This window comes from Solanum stenotomum, chromosome 2, assembly GCF_019186545.1.
Source record: "Solanum stenotomum isolate F172 chromosome 2, ASM1918654v1, whole genome shotgun sequence".
In the NCBI taxonomy this organism is placed as follows: domain Eukaryota; kingdom Viridiplantae; phylum Streptophyta; class Magnoliopsida; order Solanales; family Solanaceae; genus Solanum; species Solanum stenotomum.
This window is the reverse complement of record NC_064283.1, coordinates 1,023,044-1,038,450: the sequence shown is the minus strand read 5'-3', so window position 1 is coordinate 1,038,450 and position 15,407 is coordinate 1,023,044. Positions and strand designations below refer to the sequence as shown.

Genomic DNA, 15,407 nt, shown 5'->3' with positions numbered 1-15,407 from the left:
ACATGAAAGGTCTCCTTCCCAGTTCAAGTTATATATACGACTTTTATCAAATACGTCATTTGAGTATTCTAATTATTTCAAAAGTTAAAATAACTATAGATATTCTTATTTATTTCGTCCAGCGTACGAAACTTCATTCCCCTTTTTCCAAAGGACTAATAATTGGTTAGGAAATTGAAGGAAAATGAGTTGTGTACTTGGCATTATTGCATTGTCAAATCACATTTTAAACTTGAATATTAGACCTCTTTGGCTGGCCACATAAATGAAGATGCTTCAACAAATAGCTAATTCGATTAAGACATATTTTCTTAACAACATTTAATTTAACTATTTTGTCAAATGACAGCTATCACAAAAATGTGCACACATACATTACTGTTCATTATTGCAAGAAATATGGAAGACAATTTTAAAATATTGATAAAAATATAAAGACCTTTAATTTGAGTAGACTTATAAATATCTTATAAAATTACAAAGTGAAATTACACACACATTAAATAAAGTGGTCCATATATGACACAGACAAAACATATACTCATTTGAAATTTTCATTTACTTTATTTTGCTTGAATTGCTTAGATTATAGTATATTACTAGATAATTTTCATACAACAGTATCTGAATTGTTGCTTAAGTATTAATATTAATATTAATATTAATAGCATATTTCATGTAAATGTCACACTAACTAACTCTAGCTACCATTATTAATGTATGAATCAAATGGTAGGATGTCATAATTTGGAAGGATTTCTATCTTCGTATTAATAATTACTATTAAAAGATTATTTATTTATTTTACTAAGAGAAGAATTTAGTGTATGGATATAAATAAAATATGGTGATTTCGTAATTAATAATGTGTTGATAACAAAAACACTTTTGTTACAATCAATTCACAACAATTCTAGGCCCCTCTATAATTTTTTCTTTTTTTCTTAATCTTTCTTGTTCGAATGAACATCCTTATTTTAATTTTTTGCTTAAAATACTAAATAACAAGATCATATTTCTAATTAAAATGAAAAAATTAGATATTCAAGACGAACACGAGCTCAATGTGAAAATGGCAAGCGACTTGCTATATAGTCGATTAAAATGCAAAAACAATAATAAAATAAATATCTATATATTGTCAATATATATAATTTAAATTCAAAAAAATGTTGCTGATAGAAAGAAAATTTTCTCCTCAATAACACATGTACTAATTGCATTAACAAGTAGGTGCGCATTATTGGCTTATTTACGTGTTCACCGTTTGAGCTTCTGTTTGGTTATAGATTTTAAAGTTTGAAACTTGAAAATTTGAAATTTGAGTTTTTAAAATTGTGTTTGGATATGCATTTTACTTGGTATTTTTGTGAAATTTTGTAAGTAGAAGTCCCAAAAACTATTATAAGCAAGTTTATAAGAATTTGAAAATCTAATCAATACACATTTAAAGATAATTTTTTAAAATTTATGATTAAATGCAACAAAAAGTAAACTTTTTCTTGTTATAAGACTTTCCACCTGTCTAATCACGAATGTGACCTCCAGACTGGAAAATAAAAAATTGTTAGGGGTCCCAACAATAAGCCATTAACAAGGACACTAATGTATCTCTTGCAATATTTAATAATAATATCCTCTACCAAAAGCTAAAATCTTATCATTAACAATTAATCACCATTAGCTTACTCTAAATCTTCACAATGCATAAAATATTATCCAATATATTATGACAACTAATGTGTCTTATTTCGAGATTAAAAATTATATCTGTTAAATTTAAATTTTGAATTTACTTTAGTATATTTTGTGTGTATATATATATATCCTTTGTTTTATTTTACTTGGTCCGATCCCTATACTGAAAATATATGTTTCATTTCAGTTGTCCATTTTTTAGCAAATCAAGAAAGTTCTGGTTTATTTTTTTTATACTACCCTTAATTAAAGATTTCTTAAAAGATGTATCAGATCAATATGAGTCGAGTAATTTAAAACGAAAGAACACTACAATAAAAATAACTTTTAGCAGCAATAAATATTGACATTAATAAAGAGTGCTAAAGTCTTTACCGGCATTAGTTAAGTGTCATTAGAACCAATGTCGCTAAAGGCTTTAGGGACATATACAAAGAGTGCTAATTGCCGCTAAAAATACATAATTAGCGGCAATTAATTCTTAATTCCCGCTAATGATCATTTTTATTTTTGATGTAGTGGAAGTAGTATACTTTGTTAGCCTCTATAAATAAGAAAAAACGTAACCCAACTTAATCATACTCAAATCCAACATTTCAAAGCTTTTTCCAAAACCTCAAAAGTTCTCTTTGTCGTTATTCTTGAAAAAAGAAAGTGTCTGAATCAATTTCAGCAACACAATATAATATAATGTTTCATAATATCATGGTTATATTCTTCATTTCTTTTTTGTTATTTATAAATTATTGTGAAGGGAAAGTGCAATTACCAAAAAACATGGTAGTAAAAGCAGTATTTGCATTTGGAGATTCAATAGTTGATCAAGGAAGTAATAATCATGTAGCAACTATAGTAAAGTGTAATTTTCCACCTTATGGTAAAGACTTTAACGGTGGAATGCCCACCGGAAGATTCAGCAACGGCAAGACGCCGCCGGACTTCATAGGTAAACGTCTTGTTTTTACTGTTATATCGAGAGTTACTAGTCTTACATATATATGGTAGATAACCTAATTAACCTTGTACATGGTAGATAAAATTATATGTATTACTCTCTTGGTTCTATCTGTTTGTATTACGTTTCTTTTTATTATGTTTTAAGAAAATGTCTCTTTTCATTTTTCACAACTCGTTAATTTTCAATTTTCTTCGTGATATGTTTAAGATCACAAGATTAAAAGATATTTTGGTACATTTTACATATCTTTGATTTAAGATCATAGGTTTTCAAAGTCTTCTTTACTTTCTTGAAGTTTGTGTCAAATCAAAATCGGACAGACAAATTAAGACGAATGAAGTATTATTTAACGCTAATTAATAAAGTTGTTAAACTTAATAGGAATTTGCATGGCTCTTAATTAGCATCATGGCTTTAGTGACTTCTTTCCAGCCGGAGTTTATAGGGTAGGATAGGTAGAGTTATTATTATGTTCCCTTTCCGTCTCAATTATTGTATTATTTTATTGACTTCTTTGTTATTGTATATTGTAAATTTTATCGATTTTGATATGTTTTACTTAAGTCGAGAGTTTATCAAAAACATTTTTTCTATTTTCATAAGATAGGAGTAATGTTGTCTATCACTTGGGGGATTACATTGAATATGTTATTATTGTTATACCTTTTCAGAAGAGCCGGATCAGCCAAAAGTTTTAATTCTTCTAATTTTTTTCCTTGTTCGTACAATCATTTGGATTTTCATCAAGTAAATTCGTTGCATAAGATTTAAAAAAAGTTTTTTACATTATATAGTTAATTCTCAATATACTAACCGATCGAGGGACCAGGGATATAGAATATACAAAAATTGTACATATTAATACATAAAAGCATATCATTAATTAAAATTTCATTTTCTGAAAAATTACAAGAAAATCTTAACTCCGCCATTGAATTCAAAAATATTTCTATCATAGAATGAAAATTCTCGTGACCTTACTATTTATTAATATACACTATTCAACTGCATGCAACTAACTTGTTAGTTACAACTGTACTTAGTAGTTAGGTTTAAGCATTTATACCTCACAGAAATAAAATATATCTTTTTCTCTTCTACTTTGTTTTGGAAAATAGATGTGTTGGTTACATTGTGGCCATAAGTGAAAATGAGACAAATTAAAATCAAATTGTGACAAAACAATCTCAATATATTCTTTGATGTCACCTTGTCAAGTGAATGTAATTATTAATGCAAGGAAAATTCTTTATTATATTATAAAAAAAATTTTAAAATCAGGCTGTGATAAAAATAACACAAATTGCAAATTTAACCATTTCAGCTGAAGAATTGGGGATAAAAGATTTTGTGCCAGCTTACTTAGATCCAAATTTGAAAATTGAAGATCTCAAAACCGGAGTAAGCTTTGCATCTGGTGGTTGTGGATATGACCCTCTTACAGCTACCATCGTGGTAATTTTATGTGATTCCATTTGATTTACTCGAATTTTAATAAATTTATTTGAAGATTTTCAATATAACATAATATTTGTGTGACTATAAAGTTTAGAAAATAGCCATTTCTTGCAACATATTAAAAATATAGTCATGTTTACTACACTAACCATTTTTGTCACACAAAGAGAATTGAAAAATACACTAAGCTTTGTTCCTTTTTCATTTTTGTTTATGTTAATCAGTCAGCTATACCTCTATCAACACAATTAAATCAGTTCAAAGAATATATTGGGAAGCTAGAAGGGCTAGTTGGGGAAGAAGAAGCCAATGATATTTTTAAAAATAGCCTATTTTTGGTGGTTGCTGGTAGTGATGATCTTGCAAATACATATTTCACTGCTGGAGTTCGATTAAAGAAGGATGTTAACTCATATACTGATCTCATGGTGGCCAAAGCTTCTGAATTTGTCCAAGTTAGTATACCTTATACTTGCTATTTTTCTAAAATTTTGTTTTATTTTCAATTTGGTTAGAAGTCCCTCGGAAGTTGTCACGATTCATGTCCATTACACGTATTGTCTAATTTGTATGTGATGTTCATAATGGAGAGCGGGCTGATAATGAAGTCATAGAGAAGGACTGAAAGCTAGTTTCTAGACTGACAAACTTCTGAAGAAAGGTGCACATAATAGTTTAGGGGGAATTTCATATCGAAGTACGAGGAAAGTAAAGAGTTTTATAAGAAATAACAAATGTTCATAATAGTACCTAATATTTGAGCTCAATAATGGCGTAACAGATAAATATGTGAGGCATGTTGAATTAAAAAGCAAACAATACGTGTCATAGACTTGAATCTGTGAAAAAATCTCAATATATGAAGAGGAAACATATAGTTATTTATTTCCAATTTACATATTACTTTTTAGTTGATTAAGTTTTTTTGTTTTCTTGAAGGAATTGTACAATTTAGGAGCAAGAAAAATTGGGATATTTGGAGTTCCACCAATAGGATGTTTGCCAGCACAAAGAACGCTAGCTGGTGGGCCACATAGAGTGTGTTCAGAAGAATACAATGAAGCAGCCCAATTGGCCAACACAAAATTCTCTTCTGAAATTGATTCATTATCCAAAAAGTTGGCCCAGTCCAAGCTTGTGTTCTTAGATATCTATAATCCTCTTCTTGATCTCATTGTCAACCCTCAAAAATATGGTAATATACACTAATCCCTCATTTATTAATAACTCAATCTACTTTGATCTGCTCAAATCCAACCTAATTCACCTGTTTGACACCTCTACTTATATATTCTAGGGATGTCAGATAGGCAGATTGGGTTGAATTTGAACAGATCAAGATGATTTGAGTAAAAAGAAAAAGAGGGTGATTTATTGATCCGTCGAAAATTTATTTGGGTTAAAATGTGTTGGACCAGTATGACTAATAAACAATGGGTCATATTGAGTTATAATTTATTTGTTTGTTTTCTTATAATTTATTTATGAATATAGTTTTTTTTTTCTTTATGATGACTATATATAACATATCAAACAAAAGAAACATATTTTAAAATTTTGTAGTATAATTACAATTCAATTCCTTTGAATGATCTAATTAACAAAACAGTCAACAAATACATATTTTGTATATTTAAGTACAAATAAACATATACTATACAATATACAAAAAATATATTCATGTATACAGTGTATATGTTTTGTATATTTTGGTCATATTGGTAAATAAGTTTGTTCTAACTGTACATAATGATAGGTTCCCAAAATATTTTGACCAGATTTTTCGTAGGATAATTTTGGGTACCTAATAGGCCACCTTTTAAAGGAGAATGAGTTTGACAAGTCATATTTTCATGAGATAATTTGATTTTTGAGACTACTTGTGCTTCTCCTTTTTAATCTTTATTTCTTATTTGTTGTTTGATCAATTTTGTTATTATGATTTTGTTGTAGGATTTGAAGAAGTTGATAAAGGGTGTTGTGGCACAGGAAAAATAGAGGTGACAGTATTATGCAATAAATTTAGTGGAACATGTGAAGATGATACAAAATATTTGTTTTGGGATAGTTATCATCCAACTGAAAAAGGTTACAAAGTTCTTGTTGATCAGGTCCTCAATAAATATGTTAACAAATTCTTCTAGATGAAGAGTGATAAAAAAAAATTACTCCAATCAAGATGTATATTCACCTAGTTTGTTAAATTTGGGTAAAGAAGTCCAAAAAAAAGAGTGTTCAATTAATCCATCCTTCCTGTGCTTTCTTTTTAATCCAATATTTATAAAGTTTTACTTCATGTAATAAGACACTAAATTCAAGTTTATGTCATTGATAGTTCATTTATGTATATTCAAGTGTTTATGTTGGAAATTTATTATTTTAAAAATTGTTCATAGCAATGTCCTTAATTACTAATTTTACTTTTTCGGAGTTTATGTTAAATCTAATAGTTAGAGTTTGTTTGATGTAAACTAAAAGTGATAATTTTTTGGTAAATTTAACAAACGACAAAAATTATTCAAAAATATATTTAAGAGATCAAATATGTCATATACATAAAAGGACCATTTTTGTTATCCTCTCATTTTGTTAGAGGGGAAAGATAAACGATAGTTGGAAGGCGATTTTATTTAGCATTAGCAATTTATTACCTTCTCTATAACTGATAAAAAATGAATCAAGCATATCTCGTTCAACCTTAAAATGTTGAGTATGAACATCCACCTTATGTCAGGGACTTCATGGGTGGAACCCCTACTGGAAGGTTCAACAATGTCAAAACCCAACCGGACTTGTTAAGTAATATTTACCATTGATGAATTTTGATAGTCGTCAGAGAGTACACATTTTTAATTACTAAATTGTATTATATCTCCGCACGACCTTTCACGTGTGAGGCTTGCTTCATTTAAATGGGCCAAAATCTAGACATTTTTCTAAGATACAATTTGGGGAAAATTAGCAATTAAGTCATAATACCTAACATAATTAGTTAAAATAACAACACTTTAAAATATTTATTTAAAATGGCACAATGACAATATTTTTATAAAATAATATGTATTCAGATTTTAGTATTTAAAATTAATTTTATTTATGGAAAGTGTTCTATATTGGGCCAAATTATATACCAATAACCGTTTAAAAAGAAAAAAAAATTAAACCAATACCCATTAACCTTCTTCTTCACCATTCACGTTTCTTCCCCACCTTTCACGTTTCTTCCCCTCCTTCCACGTTTCAAGATTATCTTTCTTCAAGGTGCTCAATTATTGTTCATCAAGAAATTTTCTCTATTGTTAAACGACATCTCTTTATTAATTCAAGCAGATTTCTTGATTTGCAAGGTAATTTCCATTATCAATTTTGATTTATTTTGCTTTGATGTTTAAATCACCAATTCTATATATTACGAATTTACAATCGAATTTTCCAATTTTTATGTGATTTTGTTTAGATATTCATCAAATAGTTATGATATTCTACATATTACAGAGTTATTGCTCTGTGTATTTGTGGCTACTTGCTGCTAGTGACCCGTGAATATTTTACATGAGTTGACAGAGAACTTGAGGCATAAGTTCTTATAATATATATTTCACGTAGCTTTGGGCTTCCATAATAGTCTATATGGACCTAATATATTAGTTGGGTTGTAACAGTTTTTTGGATGAATTGTACATTTCATCAAACATGTTGAGATATAAGAGTGGGAATTACGGCAAGAGAATACATCATGACTCACAAAAAGTTTTATTTTATTCTTAAAAAAAAGAGTTTGAATTACAACTTGTGTTATGGAGAATATAGTTGAAAAAAATAGTTTAAATTAAGTAGTTTGTTGGGCTGACTATATTCATTCTATCTATATATCAAAAAGTTTCACATTTTTTGTTTTTACACTGTATTTCAATCTCAATTAGTATACCAACATGTTTGTATTTCCTTCTTAATTTGTATTCATTCTAACTGTATGCTCATAATTTTGTATTTTATTTGGGTATTCTTTCTGTATTTCAATCTCAATTTATATGTGAACAAGTTTGTATTTCTCTTTTGTTTTGTATTCAACCTAATTGTATACCAACAAGTTTTGTATTTTATGTGGCTACTTTACCTTTCAAAGTCACTTTGTATTTCAAATGAAGAGAGTATTTCTTTTGTATTCACAACTTTATATTCAATCTCACTTTGTATTTTTATCTCACTTTTGTATTCATATATTGTTGTATTCAACATATAGTTCATGATCGATTAGTTTGTATTTTACCTTTCAAAGTCACTTTGTATTTCAAATGAAGAAAGTATTTCTTTTGTATTCATAACTTTATATTCAATCTCACTTTGTATTTATAACTTTGTATTTTCATCTCACTTTTGTATTCATATATTGTTGTATTCAACATATAGTTCATGATCGATTAGTTACATTAACTTAATGGGATACAAATTATTGTATGCATTCAAACAGAAAAAAATAGCTACTAAACTAAAAAATAATAATTTCATTCGTTAGACATCATAATTTGGATACAAAATGTCCGAAAAAAATTATATATCCCAATACATACAAAGATTTCACTGATTCAATAAAAAAAAAATACTCTTGTACTCGACATATACGAATATACCTGATTGTTTTTCGATTGTTCGCTGGATGTGACAAATTTATAGTCATCAATTTTGAAAAATTCTATTTCAAAAATATGTCATATTCGACTTGAAGAAGCTTTGAAAGTTATCAGATGAATGATTCGGAAGACAAACTAAATTATTTTAATTTATTTTTTTTGATCTTCTTAAGAAGAAAGCAAAAAAATGCTCGACAAAAAGATGACTATTTATGCTCTTTTCAAAACGTATCTAATTTGTATTTAAAATCATTTTAACCTTTTTTGAAATTTTTTGTTCCATGATTTTCTTTATTCTGTTATAAATTATTTGTATTCTTTCAAATTAATCAAAATAAAATAAATACATAACTAATCCCTTAACAAACTAAAATAATGACATTTTTAATAAATAATGAAAATATTGCTAAGAAGTCCCACTTATAGCTAAAATATTGTTGTTTTGAAAATTTTCCCAACAATGAGTAATCTGACCACGTAGTGCATTTATTTGGGCTTTTTATACATTTGGGCACATGCACAAATCAGAATCAAGAAGCCCAAAACAAAACAAAAGACTAAATTTTTAAATGCAAATCTTAGATTAATCGAACTTGAAAAACAAAAAGAAGTAGACTATTGTTCTCATACCATTGTTGTCAAATCACATATTCAATGTTGAACCTCTTTGATTTAGCCTAATCAATGTAGATGGTTCAACAATGAACAAACAGCTAACTCGATTAAGACATTTTTTCTTAAAGATAAGTATTTAATAAGCTTAAATTGACTATTATTTCCAAAAGACAACTTTCACAAAATGTGATGTGACATGTATATTATTGTTTCATTATTACAATAATGTTAATAAGAAAATAAAGACCTTTAGACCAAACATATACACATCTTAAATTAAAAGAGAGAAAAAATTACACACACGTCAAAAGTTTATATTAAATAGCCTATTTCATGTAAATATCACACCAACTAACTCCAAACTACCATTATTAACGTATAAATCGAATTGTTGGATGTCATAATTTGGAAGGATTTATTCCATCTTAACACTATTATTATTTTTTCCCTTAATTAAGAGAAAGAAAGAGAAGAATTAATAAAGGGATATAAATAATATGTTGTTCCAATCAATTCGTAGATTGCTATATATACCATAGTTACAACAGAGACATTTATTTAGCAGTGACTGAACTAATGTCATTTATGCAGAGTCGCTAAAATATTTAGCGGCATTATATAAAGTACTAGTTATAAATATTCATTTTTACTGTTTCTAAATATAATATATCGATAATTGTATTATTGCCACTAGATAATCACCGCTAAATCCTGAATTATTGTGGTGTATACTCGTATTAATTCTCACAACAGTTTTAGGCCTCCATGTTTTGAGAAATCTACCAAATATATATCACGCGTAAGACAATTTGATAGTGATGTTTTTTTAAATTTAATTTGCGCTGTATATCATTTTTTATAAATGAAAACATTGCGTTGTATATTTTCAATACTTTATAGTTTATAATTTTATATCATTAGTCTCTCTCTCTTATTATTTTTTTTTAATAAAAAAACTTCACTAGAGATTAGAGAATGCTTTAATAACACGTTTGGTTGCATCTTTTAATGCAACAATGAAATTACTAAGAATAGTATATTTCCGAATTGAATATCATACTGCATTATTGAATTAAATTATTGTAGTTACTATAGGTTATGGATTGAATATTTTATTGAATATTCTATTTCTAAATTGGATACTATAGTGTTGGATCAGATATTGTGTTTTTGTATTGAATATTGTAGCTACATTAATTTCGAATTGAATATTTGTGTTTTGTATGAATATATTAGGTATTGAAGTTCAAATTGAATATTGTAATTTTGAATTGAAAACTCTGTTTTTAGATGTAACTTGTATATCTCGTGTATTTTTGAAGAATGATCGAAGGATTTTCTAAAAAATCGGTGTATGTTAAAGTGGTGTATTCATAAATATGATTAATGCCAAAGTTTAGGGATATTTACCCATAGAGTTAACACGTTGTCGCAATTTTTTTATTCTTACTATACTTGTTATAATTTATAAACATTTATAGAATGATATATTGTGAAAAGAGGATTAGCAGGGCTTTAAGTTGAGTCTATTTTCCAAAAAGTTAAAAAAAAAAAAAAAAAAAAAAAGTAATATAATGCATCATGCATTGAAATATCATACTTTACCTCAATCAACGAAAACAATTACTACTTCCCTAATAATAAATGAGTACTCTTTCTGTCCATCTTTATATGTTCATGTTTAACTTGACATTAATGAAGAAGTCAGAATCTTGATGAAAGAAATGTAAATTTTTTTTCTTATTTGTGTGAAAGATGTATAAAATTAAATATATACTCATAATAGCTAACATTTAATATTTGTTTAACACACAATTTTGCAGCAAAAAATGTGCATCGAACCACCCTTCCCGTAAGGTGACTCTGCCCATTACTTAACACACCCTTCAAAGAACAATAAATAAAATAATTACACTAGTAATGAACGAGTAAAAATAGGCGATGAAACTTCTAATAAAAATGTGAAAGGTATAACACCTGTACACCTATAATTAACAAGTCAGTGTGCATTATTGGTTTATTTACGTGTCTATAATTAGTTTGAAACATTCAACATACAGATGAAGTAACTAAATAACAAAAGGAAACTCTTTTCAATTTTCTTGTCTGTGTCTCATGAACACATGTTCAATTATAAATTTCCGACGTAGACATCTAATGTTGACATGAGATAAATTTTAGAGGGTGTAAATAATTATTTCATAACAAATTAGAATATTCAACTAATACGATGAAAACAAGTTGAAGTGTTTAGAGAATTATTTTGTTAGTGGGCATTTATAAAGTTAAAATATTTAATTGTCAATTAAGATCAAATTAAGCCAATGACAAAGACATTATCTCTTTGCATTTATTTGATAATATTGTCTACCAAAAGTTGAATTTAACAATCACCATTTGCTTACTCCGAATCTCCTCAATGTTAATATATGTCATCATTCTAAACTACATGTAGATATTTTGAGTGACATAGTACAATTTTTGTAATAAAAAATTACACTGATTAGATGATGCATATAACTTAAACTCCTATATATTCTTAACTGCCTCTACAGTCAACTCCAACATTTCAAACCTTTTACAAAACCTCAAATGTTCTCTGTTTGTCCCTATTTATGCAACAAAAAATAATAATGGTGCATAAGATCATGGTTATATTAAACTACTTTATTTGTTTTGTGTTAATGTTAACTATAAGGCCATGTGAAGGGAAAGTGCAGTTACCAAATAACGTTGTTGTAAAAGCAGTATTTGCATTTGGAGATTCAATTGTTGATCAAGGAAATAATAATTATATTCCAACTATAGCAAAGTGTAATTTTCCACCTTATGGTAAAGATTTCAATGGTGGAATTCCAACCGGAAGATTCTGCAACGGCAAGACACCACCGGACTTGATAGGTACGTAATTAAACACACACATGTAATTTTTTCGAAAAAGGATCATATTTGCCCTTACAGTTGCCCCTTGTATACTCCTAACGGAGATAAGAGCAAATACAGAGTGTAGGGTAAATTTGACCATTTGAGGAGGGATAGTAAAATATTTCAGGGTTTAATGTTGGAGTAAAGTTTTAGCTACTATTAGAAGGATTAATATCGTAACATGGTATATATCAAATAATTTTTTTAAATACAAATGTAAAATTTAAATTATTGAACTTTACTGAATCTGTAACTTACGATAAGGCAAATAAAACACTTTGCTATAAAATATGTATCCAGGATGATATTGAAAAATGACAAATAAAAATAACACAAATTGCAAATTTGACCATTTTCAGTTGAAGAATTGGGGATAAAAGAGTATGTACCAGCTTACCTAGATTCAAATTTGAGAAGTGAAGATCTCAAGACTGGAGTAAGCTTTGCATCTGGTGGTAGTGGATATGATCCTCTAACATCTACCCTAGCGGTAACTTTAAAACTTGTGATTTTAAATATGACGCACGTTTCTTTGTGTGGCTATATAAAATCTGAAATATCTCAAAGTTGAGAAAATAGTCATTTGCAACATATTAAAAATATAGCCAGGTTTAACAACACTAGCCATTTTATCACACAAGAAAAAATAAAAAGGAAACAATAATCTTTGCTCCTATTTTTTCGTTTTGTTTATGTTTATCAGCCAGCTATACCTTTATCAACACAATTAAATCAATTCAAAGAGTATATTGGGAAGCTAGAAGGATTAGTTGGAGGAGAAGAAGCCAACTATATTTTAAAAAATAGCCTATTTTTGGTGGTTGTTGGAAGTGATGATCTTGCAAATACATATTTCACTCTTGGAGTTCGATTAAAGCAGGATATTGACTCATATACTGATCTCATGGTGGCCAAAGCTACTGAATTTCTCCAAGTAAGTAAACCTTTATAGTCGAATTTTAAAGCATCAAACATGAATCAGAGGGATCAATAAGTTTCAGATATCAAATGATTAAACCGATAGTTCTTTATAACTAATTATTATAAATATTAATTTGCACTAAACTTTGTATTGACTCAAGTTCTTTTCTTATTTTTTGGAAGGAATTATACAACTTGGGAGCAAGAAAAATTGGGATATTTGGAATTCCTCCAATAGGATGTTTGCCATCACAGAGAACATTTGCTGGTGGGCCAAATAGAGGATGTGTTAAGGAATACAATGAAGCAGCCCAATTGGCTAACACAAAATTCTCAATTGGCATTGATTCACTATCCAAAAAATTGGCCCAATCCAAACTTGTGTTGATAGATATCTATAATCCTTTTCTTGATATCATTGTCAACCCTCAAAAATATGGTACTATATACTAATCCTTCTATAAATTCATGAATAATATTAGGGACGCCAAACAAGTAGGTTGGGTTGAATTTGAACAGATCAAGATGAGTGTGTTAACTGTTAGGATGATATGATATAAATTAATTGTAGATGTTTTTAGAGTGATCTGATAACAAAATTTCTTCACACTATCAGTATACTAGACAACTTGTTCTTCTTCATTTTGTCTTTATTTTCTTGTATTCTTATTTTATCAATTTTGTTATTGTGGATTTTTTTGTAGGATTAGAAGAAGTAGAGAAAGGGTGTTGTGGCACAGGAAATATAGAGGTGACAATATTATGCAATAAATTCAGTGGAACATGTGAAGATGATACAAAATATTTATTTTGGGATAGTTATCATCCAACTGAGAAAGGTTACAGGATTCTTGTTGATCAAATCTTGAAAAAATATGTCAACAGATTTTTGTAGATGATGAGCTCAAATCAAGATCAAGATTATGTATCACCAAATCTGTATAATTTGGATCAAACTTTTTTCTGTTCAATTAATAGTTCATTTATGCATATCCAAGTGTTTAGGTTAGAATTTAATAAAAAAATATTGTTCATGACAAATGGTTGGTATTAAGTGGTACTTGCTTAGCTAGTAACTTACTAATTAATTTTGTATTGTCCTTACTAATTTTGACTTTTCCAAGTTTGTTAAAAAATTGACATTAACCAAAATTGATCATTTTTGGTAAACTTAATAAAGGACAAAATTGACCCATGCGTCTATCTGAAATAGTTTTTTTTTATCCTACAAAAGTAGGGCACTAGGTGTAAGGTCTACATACACTTCATTTTCCCTACACATCACACGACACCAAAAAAGATCTTTATCGTCAATTAATTAACGATAATAACTTAATTTTCGCTAGATACATTTTTTAGAGTCAATTACTACTGATATATTACATTTTAACACTTGTTGTAAATATCGCTAAAGCCTATAACAACATTAGATCTGATGACAATTAACTAATGCCGCTAAATGTTTTAGCTTTCTCTATTAATATGTATATTTATTGTCACTAAAAGTTGTTTTTGTTGTAGTGTCATTTATAGATACACAATGAGTGTGTTATTGTTGTTGTGGTGGTGGTATTTTAATAAAGGACTGAAATTGTTCAAGAATATATATTTAAGTGATCATTTTGAACATGCCAAAAAACATAAAAGGACCATTTTTGTTATTCGAAGAAATAATGAAATGACGTGCAAGATTTTGCATATTTGAGAAATTCACCACAAAAGTCAAGCTATTCGATGTAATCCTTATCACTAACATATATAAGTGTATAACTTAAATTCCCTATATAATATGTACCTTCTTAGCCTCTATGATATGTACTTTCAATAGCCTTCCATTTTCTTTAAAAAAATGTTGAGTGTCACCTAAATTGAGATACGTATCTCGTAAAAAAATCTACATATCCTTTGTGGTGGGTTGGTGGCCCAGCGATTTGGGCTTGAAATTTTCATGTTGGAAGTCTCAAGTTCGAAATCTCTTGCCAGCAAATGTAAGAGAATTGTCTTTTGGGTCGAGCTCGTCGTACCGAGATTGCCTAGTGCCGATTACCTCTCGTGTGATTTGCAAGCTATTGTATAGGAATTGGGATTTTTCTTGCACACCCAAATAGTAGCGCGACTGCATATAAAAATACTTTCTTAGCCTCTATAAAAATAAACAAAAACCCGTTTAAAAACTATACTCAAAAGTTCTCCAAGAAAAT

General features: G+C 28.3%; 1 protein-coding gene across 2 annotated transcripts; it reads left to right on the top strand.

The window, feature by feature from the left end:
* Positions 1 to 2,271: 2,271 nt before the first annotated feature.
* On the top strand, positions 2,272 to 14,247 carry LOC125854389 (GDSL esterase/lipase EXL3-like). 2 transcript variants are annotated; one of them, XM_049533922.1, is made up of 6 exons: positions 2,272 to 2,644; positions 3,981 to 4,111; positions 4,339 to 4,569; positions 5,054 to 5,309; positions 6,068 to 6,202; positions 14,046 to 14,247. In XM_049533922.1, exons 1-6 carry the CDS (start codon positions 2,389 to 2,391, stop codon positions 14,099 to 14,101), a joined length of 1,065 nt encoding a protein of 354 aa, XP_049389879.1. In that variant the 5' UTR covers positions 2,272 to 2,388; the 3' UTR covers positions 14,102 to 14,247. The 2 variants fall into 2 exon arrangements, with proteins under 2 accessions (XP_049389879.1, XP_049389878.1); XM_049533921.1 differs by lacking the exons at positions 2,272 to 2,644; positions 3,981 to 4,111; positions 4,339 to 4,569; positions 5,054 to 5,309; positions 6,068 to 6,202 and adding exons at positions 11,920 to 12,261; positions 12,645 to 12,775; positions 12,989 to 13,219; positions 13,390 to 13,645 and having other exon boundaries at positions 13,911 to 14,247.
* The last annotated feature ends 1,160 nt before the right edge of the window (positions 14,248 to 15,407 follow it).

Excerpts from the sequence above, each read along its gene's own strand:
- LOC125854389 (XM_049533921.1), top strand. The coding sequence starts at position 11,976 with ATGCAACAAAAAATAATAATGGTGCATAAGATCATGGTTATATTAAAC. Across the intron at positions 12,776-12,988 it reads CTCTAACATCTACCCTAGCG|CCAGCTATACCTTTATCAAC; the intron begins GTAACTTTAAAA and ends TATGTTTATCAG. Across the intron at positions 13,220-13,389 it reads AAGCTACTGAATTTCTCCAA|GAATTATACAACTTGGGAGC; the intron begins GTAAGTAAACCT and ends ATTTTTTGGAAG.